Genomic DNA, 22,146 nt, shown 5'->3' with positions numbered 1-22,146 from the left:
TTGGAATGCGCATTGACCGGGTGACCTAGCCAGACTCCAAGGGCGTTAGCATTTCTACCATTTGGACCCTCCCAATAAATAACCTTGACACACACACATACACACACACAGAAATACCGGCAGGTCAGGCAGTTGGGGGGGGCGGGAAGGGGGCACCTTGACTCGCCCACGCATTCCTGTCTTCCAAGGAGACAACACTCCAGATGTCTAAACTTGAAGCGTGACCAAATTGCGGGAAATCCGTACCTGTCGTCCCGCCTCGTTATTCTGCAGGTTCATCAGGGTACGCGAGTGCTCGGCCGAGCCGCGGGGGAAGTTCTTCTCGCGTTCGCGGGCGTCCACGAACTCGCGGGCGAAGCGGTAGCCGTAGTGCACGTTGTCGCCGCAGCCGCCCCACAGCCAGTCGCGGGGCAGGTCGCGGGGCCGCGCCGCCCGGCTGCAGCCGCAGGTGGACAGCTCGCCCTCGCGGCACGCCCGGCTGATGGCGTTGACCACGCCGGCGGCGCTGATGGCGTAGGTGAACGCCGTTTCCCTGGAGCCTGGAGGAGCGGGAGGGAGAACGGTCAAAACTGCTGAGTCGGGAGGGTCGGGGGGGGGGGTGGGGTCAAAAATTGGGTCTATTTGACCAAATTTTGTTTGGTGCACAAAATTGGGCTGTTTTAGGAGTGGGTATTAAAAACAGTGGTGTCAAAAATAACCCAAAAAAAAACCGTTAGGTAAAATGAAAGAGGCACAAAGCAACCCAAATTTTTTTTTCGCACAAAAAAGGGTATTTTGCAACTCAAAAATATTTTTCTTGTTTTTTTTTTTCCAAATTATATTGAACCCATTTTGACCCAAAAAGCTGGATCAGTCCCTTTTTGATGTTTTTTTTTTTGACTCAACTGTTTTTAGAGTATTCCCTGTATATTTTACCAGCATATTGTTCAACCAAACCATCGCTTCATGCCAACACAATAGACCTGCAACTGACCGTTAGCATCGATCACATGCTAATGATCCACTTTTCCTCCACATGCTCACTTCACACATGGAGCAGCAACACATACAAACACCGCATACACCAATACTCACTATTAGTCGAGACTAGTAGGGGATCTTCTCTGCCTTATTACGCAACATGTCTGCTACAAGCGGTCGAGCTCAGTGCTGCTTGACATGCTTTGTTTGCCACAACACTTTGTGAATGATAATTTCGTCAGAACAAAAAGTATCGGGATGCAGGCGGTGACAGTGTCTGAAGATTCAGGTTCTTCCACACCAAACTTTATGACCCTTTCTTTGTATACGGCCTCCACCCACACCTCCTCCTCCTCATCCTCCTCTTCAGCAGAGCGTATTAAAGATTCCCAGACCCCACTTTGGAATACGCAACATGAGTCCTCCGCATGCCCCATTCGGTGGATTTTAATACACAAAATGCTTCGGAGATAGTTAAAGAGAACAAAGATGGCTACCGGAAAGGTATGAGGTTCGAGTAGTGCGAAACTCGGCAATTTACATGAGAAGAGCAAACAGTCTGCTGCCGTTTCTTGTCGAACTTCACACTGCCGAGGTCCCGTTTTTTTTTTTTATGGGCTTCTATCTGGGGTATGAGCAGCGTAAATACGTGCGCTGTTTTAGCTGAACAGCTGGAGAAGTGAAGTCAAAGTTTCAAGGCACCAAAACTGATGAAAGGGGAAGTTGTGGGCAATTTAACGCAATAGTTAAATAACATTTAACTATATATACTGACATTATTGCCATGTCAATTATGAAGTTTTTTTTTTCCAATTTAAGTTTCGAACACCCCCCAAAAGAAAAAATAGAAGTTGTGTTTTTGACAGATGATAGTATTTTGTGCCGCTATTTTCACATTAAGTCATTTTTTCCCCTTGCACGTTTTAACCTCGTGAACGAATTTGTAGCATTATGGCGCAGTTTTTTATTATTATCGGGCCGCTTGTGGCTCGTCACTCATCATAATAAATCACTTGGCTTGACTTTTTTTTTTTTAATTATAATTTTTAAGTAAAGTCCATTTTTTTCATTGGGGGGGGGGGGATAACGTCAACCCACGGATTCGACGCGGCTTGCGCAATCCACACGCAAACCCCCCGCAGAACTATTGCGCACAAATATTCCTGCGCATCGTCTTGCGGCTTTTATTGCAGACTTCAAATAGCTCAGCTCCGGATCTGCCGACTCTGTGTCAGCTCATCGGCGCATTTCAACAACAACAAAAAACAAAAGAGCCTGGAGACAATGGAGCGACTCACACCTCCATTTTAAAGGTGGACGGACTGTCAATAGAGACAAGTGGGGAGGGGTCGGGAGGGGGAGGGGGGGGGGGGAGACGGAGACGGCGGCTCGCTTGCACCCAAGCGGATTTAACACGTACTTGTTGATGAGATCGTTCCCACGTTCCGACTGGGAATTAGCCCGACATCTCCAGAAGTCCCGCAACATTTTTTTTTTTTTAAATGACAGTCGAGCCTGCGGACGCTTGACGCTTGTAGTTGCTGCTCGATTGTCTGCTCGCCCCTTGCATTGTTTGCTCAATTTAGAATGGCACCGAGAACCTTTCGGGATATTTTCACCACGGAAGGATGACGACTTCATTTCATATCAAATCACGTTTTGAAAAGTTCATGCATTATTGACTTGGGGTGGGGAGGGGGGGGGGAATGATAATTATAAAACCACAAGTGAAAAACATTCCTTGATTCAGTATTTATGGAATTGTCAACACCGTTTTGGTCTTAAAAAAAAATTCCAAATCATGACTAACTCAAACAATGATGATATCCTCATAGTTACAATTTGTTGGTGGCGTCTGCGAAATAATTTCTGGATGTCACTATATGTATCTGTGATAGCTAGAAGAACAAAAATCCCTGGTTGGGAAAGTCTTGGCAACGATGGTGATTATTTAGCAACATTTTTTTTTAAAATAAAGCTGCAGATGAAAAAAAAAATCTCTTCAAATTGCTGGGTCAAAAATAACCAAATTCTGGTCAAAAACTGAACCGAGCTGCAACTTTCTGAGTTGTTTTGTACTTTTTTTTGGGGCGGGGGGGATACAAAATATGATGTAATGACAAGACATCATGAACTACAATGCACATTCCGAGTCTAAATGCGTGTTAAAAAAAAAATAAATACAAATAAAATCATCACCGATTTGCATGACGCGTCCAAAAACGGACGTGTTGTCCACTGTGCTGCAGTTCCACCTCCTCTGTCGAAACTGGTACTGGCACTCCTTGATGCCCGTCTTGGCTCCGTCTCCGATGTACATCATGTGGTCTTGGTAGAGCTGGCACAGCTTCCTCTGACCCTGAGGAGGGAAAAAAAAATACAAATACATTTTTTTGAATTGGCATACACACACACAAACACAAACAAACAAACAGGAAGTTACCTGGGAGAGGCCGGACAGCTGAGTGCAAAGCGGCTGAGCACCGATGATGTACATCTCGGGCCTCTGGATGGGGGTCAGCGCCATTGACCTGAAAACAGGGCCGATATTGATCATTGGATCTTACTTCCTACTATAAAATATCATTTGGAATATTTTGTGTGGTTGAATAGGATGTAAAAGTTGTTGTTGTTTTTTTTTGCGTCTTCTTCACTTGGCATCTTCGAATACACGATGGTGGACGCTAAGATGAATTTAACCTGCACATTTACATTTGCCTTGTAAGTCAAGAACAAGTGTGGGCAATTGAAGGGCCAATAGGGGCCAAGCACCCCCACCCCCCCCCCCTCGCGCGCCCCCAAGTTAGGGCCATTTGGGGCTCCCCGAGGGTAAATATTGTGACAGAGCCTTCACATTTGTTCTGACGAAAAGCACCCCCCCCCCCCACACATCATCATCCCTCCTAAAAAAAAATGCTCACAAACAGAGACATGACTTCATCCTTTTTTTTTTTTTTGTCATTTAGCTCCGACTTAAAACTATGCGTCAATTGTGCGTAAAACTCGCGCTCCTTCTTTCTCTCATCTCACACGATTTATTGGCGCCGTAAAAGCGCAATAAAAAAAAAACCACATAAGAAAAGACTTACCACCACGAGTTGGCGTCCACCACTAACAACTGCGAGGTTCCGGCGAGGAGGGCGACCAGCAGCAGGAACAAGTGCCGAACCCCGACCCCTTTGCGGTCCATGATTCGCCGCCCGCTGCCGGGGAAAGTGCTGCGCTGTTGAGACATGCGCGCGGTTGGGATTCGACTTCTTTGAAAAGGAGTCCAAGCGAGCACAATCACACGGCCGTCATTTAAAAAATAAATTCATACATAACTAAAGAAATAAAAGCCCGATAAGTCGAGGGGTGACCCGAAGATAGAAGCATGGGGTCGCTATAGGTCCAATCAGGGAACGCGCAAAGCCGGGTTGGTTTTACGCATTAAAAAAAAAAAAAAAGGAAGGAGAGTCGCCCAAAATGTCATCCAAAAGAAATCAAATCAAAGCAGCGATGATGCTGATTGGAAAAAGGTCTCGCACAAATGCCTCGCACGTCTTCGTCCCTCCACGGCCACTTCACCTCTCTCCTCCGAATCCTGCTCCGTCTCACCCCCTAATTCACCTCTGAACTACCCCCCCCCCCCCCCCCCCCTCCACACAAGCTCCCCCTCCCTATCCAATTCCCACCCACTTCCCCTCCCAGTTTTACGACCTGGCGTCGCGCGAGATTGGATGCAAAGTGGAACGCGGGTTTGAATATTCCAAGCTGTCGTTGGCTTTGCAATTCGTCTCTTTGTCACGCTTCCCGGACACATCCTTGATTTGTCAATTAAAACTCAACTCCCAAAGACATCTTGATATGTCTTTTCAGACTCCACACATTTTTTTTTTCAAGACTTAGGGTTTAAAAAAAAGAGAAAAAAAGAAAAGGGGGGGGGGGGGTGCAAAAAACCCCGAAAGGCTTTTGTCACGTGTGTCGGTAAAAGGACCTCGGGTGCGTCCAAATGCATCCGATGATGCGGAACCGCGCCCACACAACAATCAACGCATGCACACGCGAAAGTATCCAAGTGCGTCCACCTCCTCCTACATTTTCATTTAATTCGTCACGGGTGTTGTTTTCATGATAAAGCTCATCCTTCTTAGTAGGAGAACAACGCGCACGCGCGCGCGACACGGTTAGTGTAAATGTGTGCGTGTTGCTATGACAACATCGCCACCGCCTGGAGGAACGCGGAAGACACGAACTTGGTACAAACAGGTCACAACATTCGATCCCTTCGATGGGAAACGGAATTTTCGGAATAGTTCAAGTTTCAGGAAGGACTTTATAATTTTTTGATTTTTTTTTTTAATTAGCACCTGCAGATGTGGCTGAATGCAGAACTGAGTTTTTATCATTCACTTACCCCCCCCCCTCCCCCGCTCCAAAAAAAAATAAGAAAATGCATCCCCGAGGGCATTTTGCACAACGCAGCGAGCTGTTGTGGATGAGCTGCAACGCTCACTTACAACCACAAGAGGGCGCAGGCTAGCCACGCTGCCTGGAGCCCACCACAGCAGAGGAGGTGGTGGTGGGGGGGGGGGGGTGTAGTGGAGGGTCAGGACTCGGGAGAGCAACTTAGCCCATGTGAGCTAAATAAAAAATTAAAAAATAAAAATAGGAGGAGGAGGGTGAGGAAGGGAAACAAGAGAGAGGATGAAAGGGTTGCTCCCTGGAGGTTATGAGCAATCGCCATGCAACAGGGAGAAATGCCGGGAAGAAAAAAAAAAAAAAAAAAGCCCCAACAGCTCCACTGTGGATTCAACAGCAGCATCACAGTCAACACTGCAGCATTGTGTTGACTCGCAATGACCCGACTGTGAGGACAATGCCCTGCAAAACGCTTTCCCAAAGATGATTTCCGCCGCCTCAGAGTCCAGTCTCACCTTTACGGACCCATCTGGTCACCTCGTAAACATCTTCCGGGAAGCAAAAGCCGTAAAAGGACAAACGGTCAGTGAAGGAGGACGGGGTTGCAAAGGCAATGTCTTCCGTGGATTTGGCAACCAGTCTCCCAATCAGAACCCCACCCCTCTGAGAGGTGAAAGGTCAGGGGTCGGATTCTGCGCGAATAAATCAATCGCCTTGCTCCATAACGAGCAGCAGTCTGCTAGATTTGAATGCAAACAACTCCTATGGATAGAGTTTGTGAGAACACTCACTGGCATGTATTCTTGATCCTCTGCAAAGAACATAATTTGTGGTTTATGGAGGAATTGTCTTCTTCATGTATGTCCGTGTTCTACATTCTGATTAATTTACGACGGTTGAGCTTTTGGGCTTGGGTTTTGTGTTTTTTTTTTTTTTTGTTTTGTTTTTTTTTTTGTATCACACGTGCACCCCTCCTCCTGCCGACTTCCCTCCATCCGTCTCCTCTCCTTCATCCATCCTTCCTTCAGTCAGCTGGCAGAGGATGAGTCATGCCTCCCGCTCGGAGGCTCAAACTCTCTCCCTCTCTAAATATATCTTGCTCTTCACTTCTCTCCGCACCTCCTTCTCTCGGCATCTTCATCGGCACATCTCTCGCTCTCTTTCACCATCTGCCTTTCCACCTCCCCCGCTACAAAGCGATTCCTCGCCCCCTTTTTTTTTTTGTCTTTTTCTTTTTATTTAGCTCTCTCCGCCACGGTCTGAAAGTGAGAGTGACATTTCTATTTTCTTCCATCCATCCGTCTCTCAACCTCTCCTCGCAAGGGCCACATGTGCATGCTGCGTGTTCGCCCCTCCCTTTGCCTTAACTGTGGGAAAATGTAAAACAAGACCACCCGCTTGTCCAACACGGGATCTGAAGCAGAAAGAAAAAAAGAACATCCCCCCCCAAAAAAAAAGTCCTGACTAAATATTGTCAGTTTAGATTTTCAGTCAAAGTTGAATCAAGGCAACTTCTCATTTATTGAATTTTTTTTTGGGGGGGGGGTTTCCTCATTTTTTTTCACATCCAAAAATCTGCAAATATGCTATGCTATGCTAATACGCTAACTGTGCGAAATGTGTGGAGTGAGAAAAAAAACGGCAACAAAAAAACATTATTTACCTCAATATAAAACAAAGTATAATAAACTCTTCTTCGTTTGTGTCAGCATGGCTGCACTCTACTGCTCCCTAGTGGCCAAATCGAACACCCCAGAATGCAATGATCTGGTGGCTCTGTCATTTCCCTCGCTTGAAATTGGATCACTAGTCAACCGAAAAAGCGTTTCTTTTCCTAAATTGATGCTCGGCGGTGTACCTAATGAACTGTCCAACGCCTGATGGAGACAACAAAAGACATGACGCTGAATGTAATTGTGTCAACGTGCGGCTAGCGTCTGCGCTCAGCTTGCTGCCAACAGTACGCGGTGGAGCCGGCCCACTTTGGCACCTCGGCAGCCTCAGCTATACGCCAGGCCTCATTTGGCACCTGACTGGAGCCTTGGGAGAGGCCGAATCCCTCAGCAGGAAGACCCAGCAGGGGCACCGAGGCTGGGCCAGATTGCCTGATTTCCCCCCGGTGCCCTGGAGCTCGGGCGGTCAGACTACAGCGGTCTCGTGAGCCCTTCCCTGGAGAAATTAATAACACACACGAACACACACCATTTCCATCACTTCACAGGGAATCATATTGCGTTGCATTCATTTCCTGCGGGATTACCTTCGAGCAACGCTGAAGCCTAACTTAGCGTACCTTGAATTTTAGCCATTGAACCCCAAAGCAGCTTTTCGTCCCAAATTGAACAGGCTGTTCCCAATTAGCCAGTTCTTTAGTCAGATATTCATCCCTAAAAGGCGACAATAACAAATAACACAAAGAACCTGCCAAATCCCAGGTTCTCACTTTCTTTTGTTCCTCCCGCCGCTCAAACGTTCATTTTTTTTTTTTCAAATTCAATGTCGGGATGCAGACTTCACACGCACGCCGCGTGTTTCCGAAAAGATCAATTATTCACGCGTTGGCTACAGTTGTCAACAGAATAAGTCCTCGTCTCTTTGAGCAGTGGGCCTAAAACAGACACAGGTGGATCTGGATGGAAACTATTCCCCAACAGATTTACTGTAAAAATGTCACATTTGTTCCACAGAACATTACAACAAAAGCACTCGGTAAATTTGGGACTTTGATGTGATTGTTTAAATGATTCATTTCCACGTTTTGCTCTCCTCCCTCCCAGTTTAGTAGATACTGTGTATTTCATTCCGCACTGCCCAGCCACTTCATTAGGTACACCTGCACGGAACGATAGGGGGGGGGGGGGGAATCCGCCGTGTGCGAATTGTAAAAGGTGGAAACGAGATAGATGAGCACACACACCCAATGCGCAGATGACAGAGTGCGTTGACAAAAAAAAAAAAAAAGCCAAAATGCTGACTACTGAGGGTGAGAGTGAGCGTGCGGCTGAAAAATCTCCGATGTCAGACTGCAGAGCTGGCAGAAAGCAAAGGCATTGCTGAGGACACACACACACACCTTGGAGGCCTGCATGTTGTCAAAGCATGTGTCGGAACACACACACACACACACAAAGCCTGTGAGGCGACGTAGCGAGACGAGCTGTCAGGGCAGGCGAGGAGAGAGGATGTGTGCAGAAAGAAGGGAAGAAAAGCATATTTGACAAAAGCCTGCAGGAATGACCCCATGCTGGCCCTCGACGTTCATCAGTGGTGGGAAGTAGAAAAACTTTCTTACTGTACTGTACCTAAGTGTATACCCACATTTGTTTTTTTGAACTGTCATGACAAAACACATAGGGGAAAGTGGCGGGGGGGGGGGGGATCACGCAGCAACTTGGTTATGACGAGACGCCGCGAAGAAGCGGAAAAGCACCGCGGCTCCGCCGCTCTGAGCGCAAATGAAGTTTATGATGAAGTAAGTGTCAGCGAGCGTCTCATCTCGCCTCTTATTGATGCTGTGCCGCAGCCGGCTGGGAAATATCGCATCAAAACGCGGCTGAGGAGAGCTCGAAACGTGAAATTAAGGTTATATTGTCTATTTTCTATCCTCTTTAACATATGCAGCATAACACACACACACACATATATATATATATATACATATATATACACACACACATACTCAAAAGCATATAGTTTTTATCCTTTATATTACTACCACACATTTTTTTTTAAGTGAAGTGGTTCTTAAAACGACGGGATTGGAATTGGTTAGCTAGCGCGCTAGCGTGCTAATACAATTTCCATTGGCAATACAGAGCACTGCCCTCTTGTGGCATGGAGGATGAACAAAAAGGAAGAAAGCATCCCCGTATCTTTGAGGCCTCGAGACGGACGCCGCTCGGGTTTTCGAAAACATTTTTTGCGCCACGAGACGTCGGGCGGGTGTCAGGGGGTTGGGAAAAAAAAAATAAGAGCCCAAAAGAGGAGGTGAGAATAATAAGAGTGCCGTACTTTGAACGCAACTGCTGGCCCCCCATACGTGCGAGTGAGCGCTGTGCAAGGTGGAGCAAGGAAACACCACAAAGCAACATAAAAGATTTATCACACACACACACACGCACACACACACACACACACACACAAAGTTTCGCGGCATCAATGTCACTGTCTGCTTTTACTTTCATATCATCCCCGCTGCTGCGCATGGATGTGTGTGTGGAACAGACATGGTAATATCCACTCAGGTAGGTGTCAGCTTTCATTGGGGTGGGACTGTGTGTGTGTGTGTGTGGGGGGGGGGGACGTCATGTTGACACATGCCCGCGTCGCCTTGGCAACCAGCAACAATTATCCGCTCATGACCCCCCCCCCCCCACCCCCCCGATTCATCAACACGTCGGGTCGCACATGTACCGGGCCGTGCATACATCAGCACTTAACACGCTGGCATGACACGACTTGTCAGACTTTGGGGAGGTGCCATCACACACACACACACACACACACACACACACACACACACACACACACAGACACAGACACACAAAGCATCTCCAGAAACATCACGTGACTGCTTCTCCCTCCTCATCCCCACTAAAAATACTCTTCTTCCTCCCATCACTGCTTATTTCCCTGCTCTCTTCCCCTTCTCTCTCGCGCAGTGTGAGTGCGAGCATGGGCCCAGCAGGCAACAACACACACACACACACACGCACGCACAAGCAGGCAGGCAGGCAGCAGGTCATGCTGAGGCTCAGCGCTTGCTGCTCAACACTGAGCCTGTGGCTTTTTGTCCCGCCTCCTCGGTCTTCTCTCCCCCCCCCCCTTACCTCCGCCAAGGAAATCCAATCCAAATCGGTTTATTTTCAGATTTTTTTTTTTATTGTGATTGGTCTGACCTGGTGTCATCAGTGATTTTATATTAAATCAAGAAATTTAAAGAGTCGTATTGTATTGAGCTAAATGAGTGATTTTATTTGCCGTACTACATGAGCTTGTCTTTTTTTTTTTTTTTTTTGTTCTTACACAGATGCAAAATTAAAGTGTTCATTTGCAGAAGACAAACATTTTCCGTGCCGCCGAATCACGCTCAACCCCGCCGTGGCTGTTTTTCCATTCCCCCTTTGAGCCTCACAAATATCACATTTGAGTTGCGCGGGAAATGATCAGTCGCGGCATCTAAATGAACCGAGCCCAAGGGTGAGGCTAATCCCATCATAGTTTATGACCACGCCTGGCGAACCCGCTTTGGTCTCTCCCGTGGAAACTTTGCACGCTAACCTGGCGCCGCGCGTGCTTGTCAGGCGAGCGATGCTTATTATTCACATCGCGACCGCGTGCTTTGAAAATGCATACGGCGGATGGCGTGGCCAGGTGTAGCAAGGACGCGCTGTAGGTGTCCGCCGCCGCGAGGGATTGCTTTTTCTTCGCCCTTGACGACGCACTTGGGAGAAAAGGGCAAAGCACGTTTCTATTAGTCTCGCTTTCTTGATTATAGTGATGAATTATTGTTTTTCGGGGAAACACAATTCATTTGAAACTAATCCTCAAATACATATGTTTAATACACTCGTGCAATTAGCAACGGTGACATGTTAGCCAGGGGCTGCTACGTGACGATCAAACGAAATGTTACCGGTTCAAAGCTTCATCATTTGGATTGGACATTGGAATTAGGTGGTGAAAAGTCGGGCGGATACGTCGCAAATTTCCCGACGCTTCTCAATCCAGAACGCGTTCATTGACAATTGAAGTTTTTCATCAAAATCTGTACATCCGTGCGCTATCCGTATTTTGCTCACGATTTTACACCTGCTATTGACGTGACACGCCACGACTGGTTTTGTCGGCCAAATTCCAGATTTTGTCGCGTCCGTTTTAATCCTCACCTGATCCCTGTTCTCGATTTCACCCTACTTCTACCTTTCCCATCAGCTCCCCCCATCCCCCCCAACTCCCCCTCGCCCGCTCTCAAGCACTCGGCCACACTCCACTGGCTTCAGCAAACGGTTCCCCTGTCATATTATCTCTCACGCACACCAACGTACGCACGCGCACGCACGCACGCAGTGGGGCAGATGCAGGCACAGGCACAGGCACAGGCACCGGCATATGTTCCTCTGAATGAATGGGCTATGCACATGCACATGCACGTGCGTGGAGATAACACACACACACACACACACTCGGAGTCCAAGGTTACACTGGTGGGTAAGAGGGGCCCCATTAGAAGGGGAAAAAGTTGGACGGCGCCGCTCGAAAACATCTCGCGACACACACTTTTTTCTTTTTTTAAAAACTGAATTAATGATGAATGTCATAACTTAAGGAAAGCCAGCTGCGAGATGACAAGCAGCTTCAAAGTGATGATGCTGGGCCTAAATAAAAGACAAATGAGAGGGTTTTTTTTTTTTTTACAGTTTAGGGATTAATTTATCGCCTCAGTCAGTCTCTTAAGGACAGTTCTGCAATTCAAACTTTTTGGGGGGGGGGGGTTTCGCACAGAAGGAACCAAAATTAAATTCATATTTAAGGTACAGACCAATGTAGTCCTGCGGACTGTGATGCACGTGAAATATTTCACCGTACAGGGCTGAAAATGATTAGACCTGAATAAAAAGATGAAAAATGACAGCTTTTGATTGAAAATAGACCTCTTTGAAAACAAGATCAGTCAACCATGGAAACAACCGCTGCAGAGCCTCCTCTGTGGCTTCAAAGCAAACAGTCCAAGACAAATAATTGAAAATGTGGAATTTCAAACGATTTCAGTTCAGATTTACATCGATATTTTACAGTTTGCTGTTGCGTGCGTGCAGAACGTCCCACTTCACTGTACTCTCTTCTTTGCTCGTTTTGAAAGAGGATTTCCCCTCACTGCGGCAAAAAAAAAAAACGGAACACAAAAGGTGTCAGCCAAGTAAGAAAAGTGAATAGACTTCTCCAGTTGACTTTCCTGTTTCCTGTGTGGTCCGCTTAAAGGGTTAAAGCCCAGAGTGAACTGAATTGTAAGAAGTTGGTTTCCAAGGGAAACTGTTCGCACAGTTCCAGCTGAGGCGGGACGAACCAACTGCCTGGCGCGAATGGGGGTGGGGGAGAACCATCTCGGAAAAAACAAGATAATAACGCTTCGTTTCCGTTCTAACAAGTCAACTCGTTCGCTATTACGATTTAATGGCACGGATACACGCGATGGCCTTGATACAAGCAGTGAAAAGTGAAGTTTTAAACGCGTTCGATTAATTCTGGCGTGTAGGCGCACCCCTCCCGTGCGGGTAGAGTGCGGGGGTCCCTGCCAAGTCGGTTTGAAAAGAGCAGACAAAGGCTCGGAGTGCAGGACGCCCCTCGCCTCCCTCGCAACATTCATCCTCCGGAGTCGCTCCCGCCCGCCATGGATCAAGTCGCCGTAGTGGGTCGCGTCGCTCTGACTTCCACTTTTTTCCGCCTCTGAAATGCACGAGCGTCTGGATCCGCGCCGGGCCGACAGTGGACGCCTTTTTGCGGCCAGAATACAAGAAGGACGCGTCGTGTGAGGGAAGGAGAAAGAGAGCGAGAGAGAGAGGAGGGGGGAAGGTTTTGACGCCGTTTCCTCCTCTCCTCCGCCTCCTTCTTTTTCCTCTCGCCCCCTCTCCTATTTTTTTTTTATTATATTTTATTTTGGCGGAGGGAAGGATTAAACGCTTTTTGGGCTGTTTTGCTTCGCTTCTTTTCGATGTGACTGCGCCTGCACAGCCGGCTCACGTTGCGCTCAAGAGTTGGATCGATTGCGCACACTCTTGAGTGCGAGGGAGGAACAGAACTGAAAAGTCAGCGGGGTGGGTGGGGGGGGGGGTGTTGCTACTTTTTTGGAATTGTACAGTGAAGATTTTCCTTTTTTTGTTTGTTTGTTTTCTCAGCCGTGGAGGTGCGGAGGATTGATTCTTATATGCCTGGGGTTTGAAAAACAATGGAGACGCACATTTCGTGCCTCTTCCCGGAAATTTTGGCCATGATTTTCAGCTATCTGGACGTGAGGGACAAAGGCAGGGTGGCCCAAGTGTGCCTGGCTTGGAGGGACGCGTCGTACCACAAGTCGGTGTGGCGGGGGGTGGAGGCCAAGCTGCACCTCCGGCGCGCCAACCCCTCGCTGTTCCCCAGCCTCCAGGCCAGGGGCATCCGAAGGGTCCAGATCCTGTCGCTGCGCCGCAGCCTGAGCTACGTGATCCAGGGGATGCCCAACATCGAATCGCTCAACCTGTCGGGTTGCTACAACCTCACCGACAACGGGCTGGGCCACGCGTTCGTGCAGGAGATCCCGTCGTTGAAGGTGTTGAACCTGAGCCTGTGCAAGCAGATCACCGACTACAGCCTGGGCCAGATCGCCCGTTGCCTGAAGAACCTGGAGGTGCTGGAGCTGGGCGGCTGCAGCAACATCACCAACACGGGGCTGCTGCTCATCGCGTGGGGCCTGCGCCGCCTCAAGAGCCTCAACCTGAGGTCCTGCCGCCACTTTTCGGACGTGGGCATCGGCCACCTGGCCGGCATGACCCGCAACACGGCCGAGGGCTGCCTGAGCCTGGAGCAGCTGACCCTGCAGGACTGCCAGAAACTGACGGACCTGTCCCTCAAGCACATCTCCAAGGGGCTGGCCAAGCTGCGGGTGCTCAACCTGAGCTTCTGCGGCGGCATCTCGGACGCCGGCATGATCTACCTCTCGCACATGACCTCCCTGTGGAGCCTCAACCTGCGTTCGTGCGACAACATCAGCGACACGGGCGCCATGCACCTGGCCATGGGCACGCTGCGCCTGTCGGGATTGGACGTGTCCTTCTGCGACAAGATCGGCGACCAGACGCTGGCGTACATCGCCCACGGGCTGTACCGGCTCAAGTCGCTGTCGCTGTGCTCGTGCCACATCTCCGACGACGGAATCAACCGCATGGCGAGGCAGATGCACGAGCTGCGAACGCTCAACATCGGCCAGTGCGTGCGGATCACCGACAAGGGGTTGGAGCTCATCGCGGACCACCTGACCCAGCTGGCGGGCATCGACTTGTACGGATGTACCAAGATCACCAAGAGGGGGCTGGAGAGGATCACGCAGCTGCCGTGCCTTAAAGTGCTCAATCTGGGACTCTGGCAGATGACGGACAGCGAGAAAGTCAGGTGATGGCCCAAAAAGGGGAGGAAAGTAGTCCACCGATCTCATATTGAGTTGGATGCAATTTCATAACATTCGCCCCCTCCCACCCCAAGCTGTGCCCATTTGGAGCAAAGTGTCAACTTTTTTTTTTTGCGCACGCGGTTCCACCACAGCCTGAAAAAAAAAAAACATTCGGCTACCTCGTATGTGCTTGTTTTTTTTGTTTTTTTTACCACCGCAAGGAAGAAAATGGGAAAAAATGTGCCTAGAGGGACTGTCCGTGTCGCCCCCCCCCCCCCTTCCTCACAAACTATCCCACCGCATGAGACAATTTGTGATTTGTCCATTCTGATCCAAACGTGTCCTGAAAGTTGACACGCGTGAAGCTTTTCAGGTAGTTCAGTCAAAAGGTGGAGGTGCGGGGGGCGGGGGGGCGATAGGAGGAGGAGTCGGTTTGGGGTGGGGGGGGGGGGGAAGCTGCCGGGGACAAACGTCAGTGAATGTTGCTTCAAATTGAAGTGATTTAGAGATTTTTTTTTTTTACCCTTGTTTATCGATCGAAACGAATCAGGGTTCCATTTTTTTTTTTTTTTTTTTAAGGGAGAATGTTTCTCTCTCTCTCTTCCCCCGGATAAAAATACCCCGAGCTCATTCGGAGACATGCTTGGAATAAGGAGCAATCGATTATTTTTCTTGCGCTCTCCGCTTCTCGGGTTACGAGCTCGGGCCACATCTCTTACTGTTTTGTTTTTTTTTGTCCCCCACCCCCACCCCACCCCCCCACCCCACCCCCACACACACACACACCGGCAATGTGTGTGTGTGTGTGTTTATTTTGATGTAATGCAATGACCTGCTTGATAAAAAAAAAAAAAAACGAACCTACGGATGTGCGTCCTGCTGAAACAGCCGAAGAAGAAGAAAAAGAAAAAAAAAAGATGTACTGTATATTATGTTTGTAAAAAAAATGTTCAAAAGAAACAACAGAACATGCAGAATCCCAAACTTAAATTGTTTTATATTCTTACATGCAAAAAAAAACAACAACAACAACAAAACAATTAAAGATATTTATATAATGAACCAAAAGCGCTTTTTTATTTTTTTTTGGGGGGGGGGGTTGATTTTCTTGACTCTCCACACTGGTGAGGATTAGCATATTTATTTTGGCGCACCCCCTCCCCTTGACCCCCCCCCCCCCTCATCATCACCACCACAACCGCCATCTTCCTCATCATCATCATCGAGCCTGCCTTTCATTCTGGGGGGGGGGGGGGGGGAATCTGTTGTGTTGTTTTATTATTTATGAGCGCCACTCAAAATGGATGCCTTGATTTCGCCGCGCCGCCTTTGTAATTAATGAACGCGAGGCACGGCAACGGCCACAGTAAATATTATTGGATGCCATTTGTTTTTTGTTTTTTTATTATTCGTGTATCATTTACTGTGTAGAATGTGTGATTCCATGCACGCAGTTAGAAAGTCAGGTTTTGGCAAAGTGATTTTTTTTTTCCCCGTCTCTCTTGTTCAGTCACGCATACCAGATCTTAGGCCAGCCAGGAGACCCCCCACTTGCCTTTTCACCCCCCCTGCCCGCCCCCTCCCTCCACACACATTTCTTTTTAACATTCCACACCATCATTCAAAGCATTTAGGCATTCCCCTCTGTGTCCCTCCCGATGCCGCGTCCGAGGGTGGGGGTGTGTGTGTGGGGGGGGGGGGGTGATTGATAGAAGAAGCCCAGCGGAGGGATTGTTGACCGCAGGGACAGAATGTCAGTGTTTGCTGTGTGGGTTTTTTTTTTTTTCACGACGCCCGTTGTTGTTGAATGCCCTCGAAGAACAGAACCCCCCCCCCCAAAAAAAAATAAATCACATGGATATTTTCAACATCTTATTTCGAGCCGCATCGATTGCAACGACCGTCGCAGGAAGCCCAAGAACGTGTAACTCCGCCCGGCTAATAACGCCAATGACAGTTTTAACGCCGCCTTCCCTTTTTACGGCTCCTCGTCAACTATTATGTTTGATTACGAGTGCAAATAAAACAGGCGACGGCCTCGGTGGCCGTCCCGCGTGCGCCAAGCCGACGATTGCGTCGGCTTGGCGATTTATCCCGCGCTGGGGATAAATCACGTAAAATAAGTGAGCGTTTTGCGGTAGTTTTTTTCATGAGGGGAATAATTTTATTTGAAAATATGCTCGGCCGTAAAAAATAAACCGCGCAGCGTAGTAACTTCCCCTCCCTCCCGGATGCTTTTTATCACGCCAGTCAATCAAAAGTGAGCGTTGGAAGCGTCGGTGTGCCGAATGGCGTGGCCAGTAAGTCGGAAATTTAATTTAGTTTAAAATGTCACTTTTTTGATATCCGTGCACTTTATTTCGTTCCAACTTCAAGAAACAAGTGAGCATTTGGGAAGTTTTTAGGCATCCATCCACGCTTCTGGTCTCAGTTAGCAAGATAAGCTAACCCCCCACCCCCACCCCTCGCAATAATTTTTTTGGGGTAGGAATCTAAATTCCCCTTTAGGATGAAGCGATTGATGACCAAAAAAATAACTGCTTCAAGAACCGAAGCTCGTCGAATGGATGAAATTCGGCGGTCAGGCGACATCGCAGCCCATTGGCCAGCCAACTGTCACTCAAAACGGTCCCATCCAATCACAGTTGAGGAATTCACAGGGCGTATTTTCAACAGTTGAACTCGCTACGGGGCTAACAGTCTGCCTTTCAGGCTTTTAAGCGCATAAATATCCTGCAATTTATGATTTCCTATTTCTTTTATCACACAGTTTGCAGTCATTTCTGGGGGGGAGTGGGGGGGGGGGGTATGTGCCGCCCTCGCTGCTGCGATCAAAAGCGCTCGGCAGAAGAGATTTACGCACGGCGAACGCATCCCGCTCACGGCGCGGTTCTATTTAAAAAAAAAAAAAAAACGCACGCAATCACGCGCGGGTCGCCGATGCGCATGAGTGACGGATTTTCAAAGCGGTTCATTCCGGAAAAAAAAGCCCCCAAATTAGACAAAAAAAGCCCCCAGAGTTTTTTTTTTCCGCAACATGTAGGTCACGGAGCAAAAGTCGCCCCCCGCCCCAAAAAAAGTGTTCATAGTATAAACGCTGCCGTTTGAACTTTGCGGGATGTGTGTGATCACGTCGCTAGCTGCGTCACACTTCCCGTCAGGCGAGGGAGGAAGACTTTTTACTGCTCATCATTAAAGGAGCAGTTCACCATAAAAAAAGGAGGGTGGGGTGGGGGGGTGGCTCTTGACAACAAAGCATTAAAAAAGGAAGGGGGGGGGCATTAGCAGCTCGGTGTGACTGACCCCCCGCCCCCACCCCAAATTCTCTTGTTTGTGGCTCCACTGTTCCGTCTGCCTGTGGCTCCCTCCCTGCTCCATTTTTAGCTTTTTTTGTGATCTGCATCTTTAATTTCTACCTTTTTTGGAGTTGGGGGGGGGGGGCTTTCCCTTTCTTGATCACTAATTTCACTGCCTTTTCCCCCTTCGAGCCGGCACCTGGTGCTGAGGTGTCGCCGAGGTACAGTAGACGGAGCTTTGAAGTCCTTCGAGCCCACCCCTCCCTGCCTCCCCCCGGGACTGTGGCGGCTGCAAAAGAGGGGAGGGCCTTGGGGGTGTCTAGTGTGAGTTGGCGCCCTTTGGCGTTGCTTTTAATTTGATTGGAAACCCGGCTGACTTTAGATCGCAAAAAAACTGGTGCAGTGGTGCCTTAAGATTTGCAATTTAACTCAGTCGACAGCAAGTAGCAGTACAAGACAAAATGGCTGCCCCCCCCCCGAGATGGCGGAAAACCCAATACTAATTACAATACTGTTTTTAGACTAGCGGAGTAACGTAGCATACATTGTCAAGAACATCATCTTTTCATGCTAACATTTTATACGCTAGCGATTAGCATCGATAGTTGCGCTTTTTGAAGCAATGGACGGTTAAACACAAACTGTGGCTGCAACACACGTAGACAGATAATACAACAATAGTCACTGGCATATATTCTTTATCCTCTCTGAAAAATGACGAATATCAACACGATTCCGTTCTTCTTTGTTTTGGGTCTACATGATGATATTATACTGCCTCACGGTGGCCAAAGCGCGCAACAAAAATGGTTGAAAGGAACAGCCATCTTGATGCATAGAAAGAGAATGCAGGAGCATAGCGAGATGAAGCGAGAGCGAGGAATCTGTGAGTGACTTTGACTGCGAGCTGCTAGAAGTCGGCTAGCCATGTTAAAATACCATAAGGCCACCGACGCACACCACACACACACACACACACACGGGCAGAAAACTGCTCCGAGATACGCCGACGATCCAGTAAACTTTGGCAAAGCGCACACGTTCAAAACTTTATGCAAAAAAAAAACCAAAAAAAATCCCGCTGCTTCTCTCTCGTAGCAAAGCTGCCCAGCAGACCAGCTAATTATTTTTTACACACACAGACACAAACACACCTTTCCCCGCACATTCCTCAGCAAGGTAATGAGCTGCGTTTCCTCACGAGAGACGTATGGAGGAGGTTTATAAAGACAAAAAAGTATTTTTAATTCCCATTTCGAGCATTAAACATTGATGCGGAGGAGCAACAATGACATCATCCTGATTCGAAACTCACATCATCCTGAATGAATGATTGAACACCGTGGTATTTTTTTTTCCAAGACGCCATTCTACACCTTTTCCAAAATAAATAAACAAAACATCGGAATAATTCAACCAGCGTTGTTTTTGTGCGGATCTTTGCAGAGGATAAAGAATATCTGCCAGTGAGAATTGACGTATGCTATGTGTGTATCACTGTTTGGTATTCAAATATCCTTTCAAGGTTTATCATCGCCGCAATCTCGAGACTAGTTTTTCTTAGCCCGCCTATGGTGTTTTGCATTGCGGGTTAGCATTAAGCTAGCCTTGCAAGTTTCACCGTCAACCCCACTGTATTTATAACTCTACATGACAATCATAAATGACAAATACGTTTCCACTTTTGATTAGGGCGCACCTAACGTTTCCGATGCGTGCGCGGTTCTACTCTTGCATCACACGCTGAAGGACGCCTTTTTACCCCAACCACTGCGGCTCCGGCGGAATAAATCTTTCATTTTGAAACTATAAGGCCTTCATTTCCAATCATATAACGGGCCACGCTGCTGAATATTTGATTGGTGGGGGTGGGGGTGGGGTGGGGTGGGGTGGGGGGAAAAAACTGCAACCGAGGAGCTGTAGCGCGATGTTGATGTCGCCGAGTGGTGGCCCCGACGTGTCATTCACACAACGACAAAGAGAAACTTTCTTCCTTTTTTTTCTACTGAAAATATGTCACACTGTTTCCCCGATGCAGGGGAACATTTTTTTTTTGTTGTCGTTTTGTTTTTTTTTGCGGCACATTTTGACAGGAAGTGCTGCACACGTGAACAAAGAGTACATCTCAGCCTTTAGCATTGTGCATTGGTAACTTGATGCTGTAAAAAATAAAAAAAATAAAAAATCATGACTTGAAACGCAGCTTTGCAATTAACCAGCGGTGGGATTTTTTTTTCTTACGCTCAACCCTTTATTTGATAAAAAAAAACTCATCTTTGATCACACGAATTGAAACTGGGAGGTGAACATGTGAAAAAGTGCAGATTTATTTATTTTTTTTGCAAGAAACAGAAAGAAAGATATGAAAGAGCCATAGGAGGTGGAGGCAAGGCTGGAGCTGAGGCTGGAATACAAAGAGGCGCTGTGTGAGTGTGTGCGTGCGTGCGGCAGGTGTGTGTGTGTACGTCCCCATGGTCCTTCTAGCTGTCTTCTCCTATTGATCAGCTCATATTGATCTGGTTTGGCACATAAGCCTCGACGCGCACTCGCGCGCACGCGCAGTTCACTTGATTTGACTGGGCTTTGACGTTGGGGGGTGGGGGGCGGGGGACATGGGGGAACATTGTTCACGCAAACACACGCACATATCCGAGGGACTGATGTCCAGACACTTCATTGGGTAGAATATATGTTTAAAAAAAAAAGCATTTGTTGCATCGTATTGGAACACAGCGAATGAAATGCGGTCAGGTGTGCCTAATGTTGTGGCCGGCCATGTTAACACAAAACACAAAAGGATGCAGTGCTTTGATTTTTTTTTTTTTTTGGGGAGGGGAGGCTTAAAAATCCCCTCAGAATGAGAAACTTTCCGTCTTTTGTGTGAGTGCAGACGCACACGCGCACACACAGCCCACCTTATGCTGCTGTCATGGCTGCGAGCTGTCAAAATCACCCTCCTCCTCCTCCTCCTCCGTCTCTCTTGCTGAGCTCGTCTATTCTGTCTATCCAGCCCTCCCTTTTTCACCCCCCCCCCGCTCCTGCCTCCCTCTATTCCTCTCCCTGCATTGCACTTTACTTGCGCGTCTCCTCCACATTTGTGCGTCTTTGCATCTACATTCTGCCTCCTCAACACGCTCTCGCTGTCCTTTGACTTCAACCAGGGATGAGCATTTACATACAAATGGGGCGCCGACGGAAAGAAGGAACGAATGCGGCACGCTCGCCCGTGTTTACACCGGCGTGCGTGCATCTCAACGTGCTGTTTACATGCAAATGTAAACAAACGCACGAAAAAAAAAGAAAAAATATGCGCAACAGCAAAGGATGCAGTCACTTCCGTCGTGGTTGGGCATTGTCATTTTGGAAACATATACACCCCTCCTTTGGCAGCTTCGTTAGACACACCGTCATGAACAGTTGCAAATAGCGGTCGAGTTAGCACAAAACCTTCAGGCTTCTGCTAGACAGCAAATAGTGAGTCAGGGAAAGCCGACAAGAACATCAGAACTTTATTTCGGGCGAGGGTTTTATGCTTACTGACATTTGGAACCGTTTATAATTCACTCTACCTTGTTGAAGGCCTCAGTTCCGGTCAAAGAACTCAAAAAAACAATCAGTTGTTAGCACAAAACCTCCAGGCTTCTGCTCAAAGCGAAAAAAGAAGATCAGTAAAAGCCGACAGGAGAAGCTAAACTTCTGGTTTTGTGCTGCTATTCTGAACTGATCATAATTCGCTTCATGTCATCTATAGGCCTAATCCCAGCCAAAAATGCTTGAAACCCCTGCCAAAAATGTCCAGAAAAGCCCACAAGAACATCTTTATTTAGGGCTCCTCAGATTGATTGGGGGAAAATTTGAGCAGACTCCCATGTAACAGGAGTTTGAATTCGTTCTACAACAAACTCTTAACATAGCCACAACCTCAGTTGTGAGAGGGTGTGCACACTTGTGCAACTTCCCCTCTCAAAATGATTTTTTTTTTTTTTTTGTGCACGGAGGGCGTCTTGGTTCACGCCAACTTTCTCCAAACATCATTTATTCATGCGCGCGCTTGTGCGTTGAGCCATTTGTATGTCTGCATGTATCCTCTCATGGACATAATTTGCTTACATTCCCAGCGAGGTGAGGTGATCGACCCTCGCTTTTTCTTTTTTATTTTATTTTTATCTTAACAGCCGTAAGCAAACGCCTTCGCAATCTTTAAAATCATCCACTCTCTCTACCGAATGCACTTTTCCCCCAATATTGTGTGTGCGTGTGTGTGTGTGTGTGTACGGCATATGCGAAGGTTTTTAAAAATGTATATATTCTATAAGAGGGAGAAGGAAACAGAGCATGGTGAAGAGA

The 22,146-nt window shown here is 47.8% G+C and overlaps 2 protein-coding genes across 3 annotated transcripts in view; one reads left to right on the top strand and one right to left on the bottom strand.

Annotated features, from left to right (window-relative positions):
* Window positions 1-22,146, bottom strand: part of wnt5b (wingless-type MMTV integration site family, member 5b) — a 34,973-nt gene that overhangs the window by 3,729 nt on the left and 9,098 nt on the right. Inside the window, exons 2-5 of one of the 2 annotated variants that reach the window (XM_086103323.1) lie at window positions 4,050-4,183; window positions 3,404-3,491; window positions 3,160-3,319; window positions 247-539 (exon numbers count right to left, since the gene is read on the bottom strand). In XM_086103323.1, coding sequence (XP_085959449.1) covers window positions 247-539; window positions 3,160-3,319; window positions 3,404-3,491; window positions 4,050-4,150 — 642 coding nt within the window. In that variant the 5' untranslated portion in view covers window positions 4,151-4,183. Of the gene's footprint in view, window positions 1-246; window positions 540-3,159; window positions 3,320-3,403; window positions 3,492-4,049; window positions 4,555-22,146 lie in introns of those variants that run through there. The other variant, XM_086103321.1, reaches the window with a different exon arrangement.
* Window positions 12,690-15,571, top strand: fbxl14b (F-box and leucine-rich repeat protein 14b). The gene has a single exon (XM_086103818.1). The coding sequence runs from the start codon at window positions 13,307-13,309 to the stop codon at window positions 14,507-14,509; it is 1,203 nt and encodes a 400-aa protein (XP_085959944.1). The 5' UTR covers window positions 12,690-13,306; the 3' UTR covers window positions 14,510-15,571.

The sequence above is a fragment of the Hippocampus guttulatus genome, chromosome 22, assembly GCF_054856545.1.
Source record: "Hippocampus guttulatus isolate MCC_2025c chromosome 22, RoL_Hgut_1.0, whole genome shotgun sequence".
Taxonomy (NCBI): Eukaryota; Metazoa; Chordata; class Actinopteri; order Syngnathiformes; family Syngnathidae; genus Hippocampus; species Hippocampus guttulatus.
This window is presented reverse-complemented; position numbering and strand designations above follow the sequence as displayed.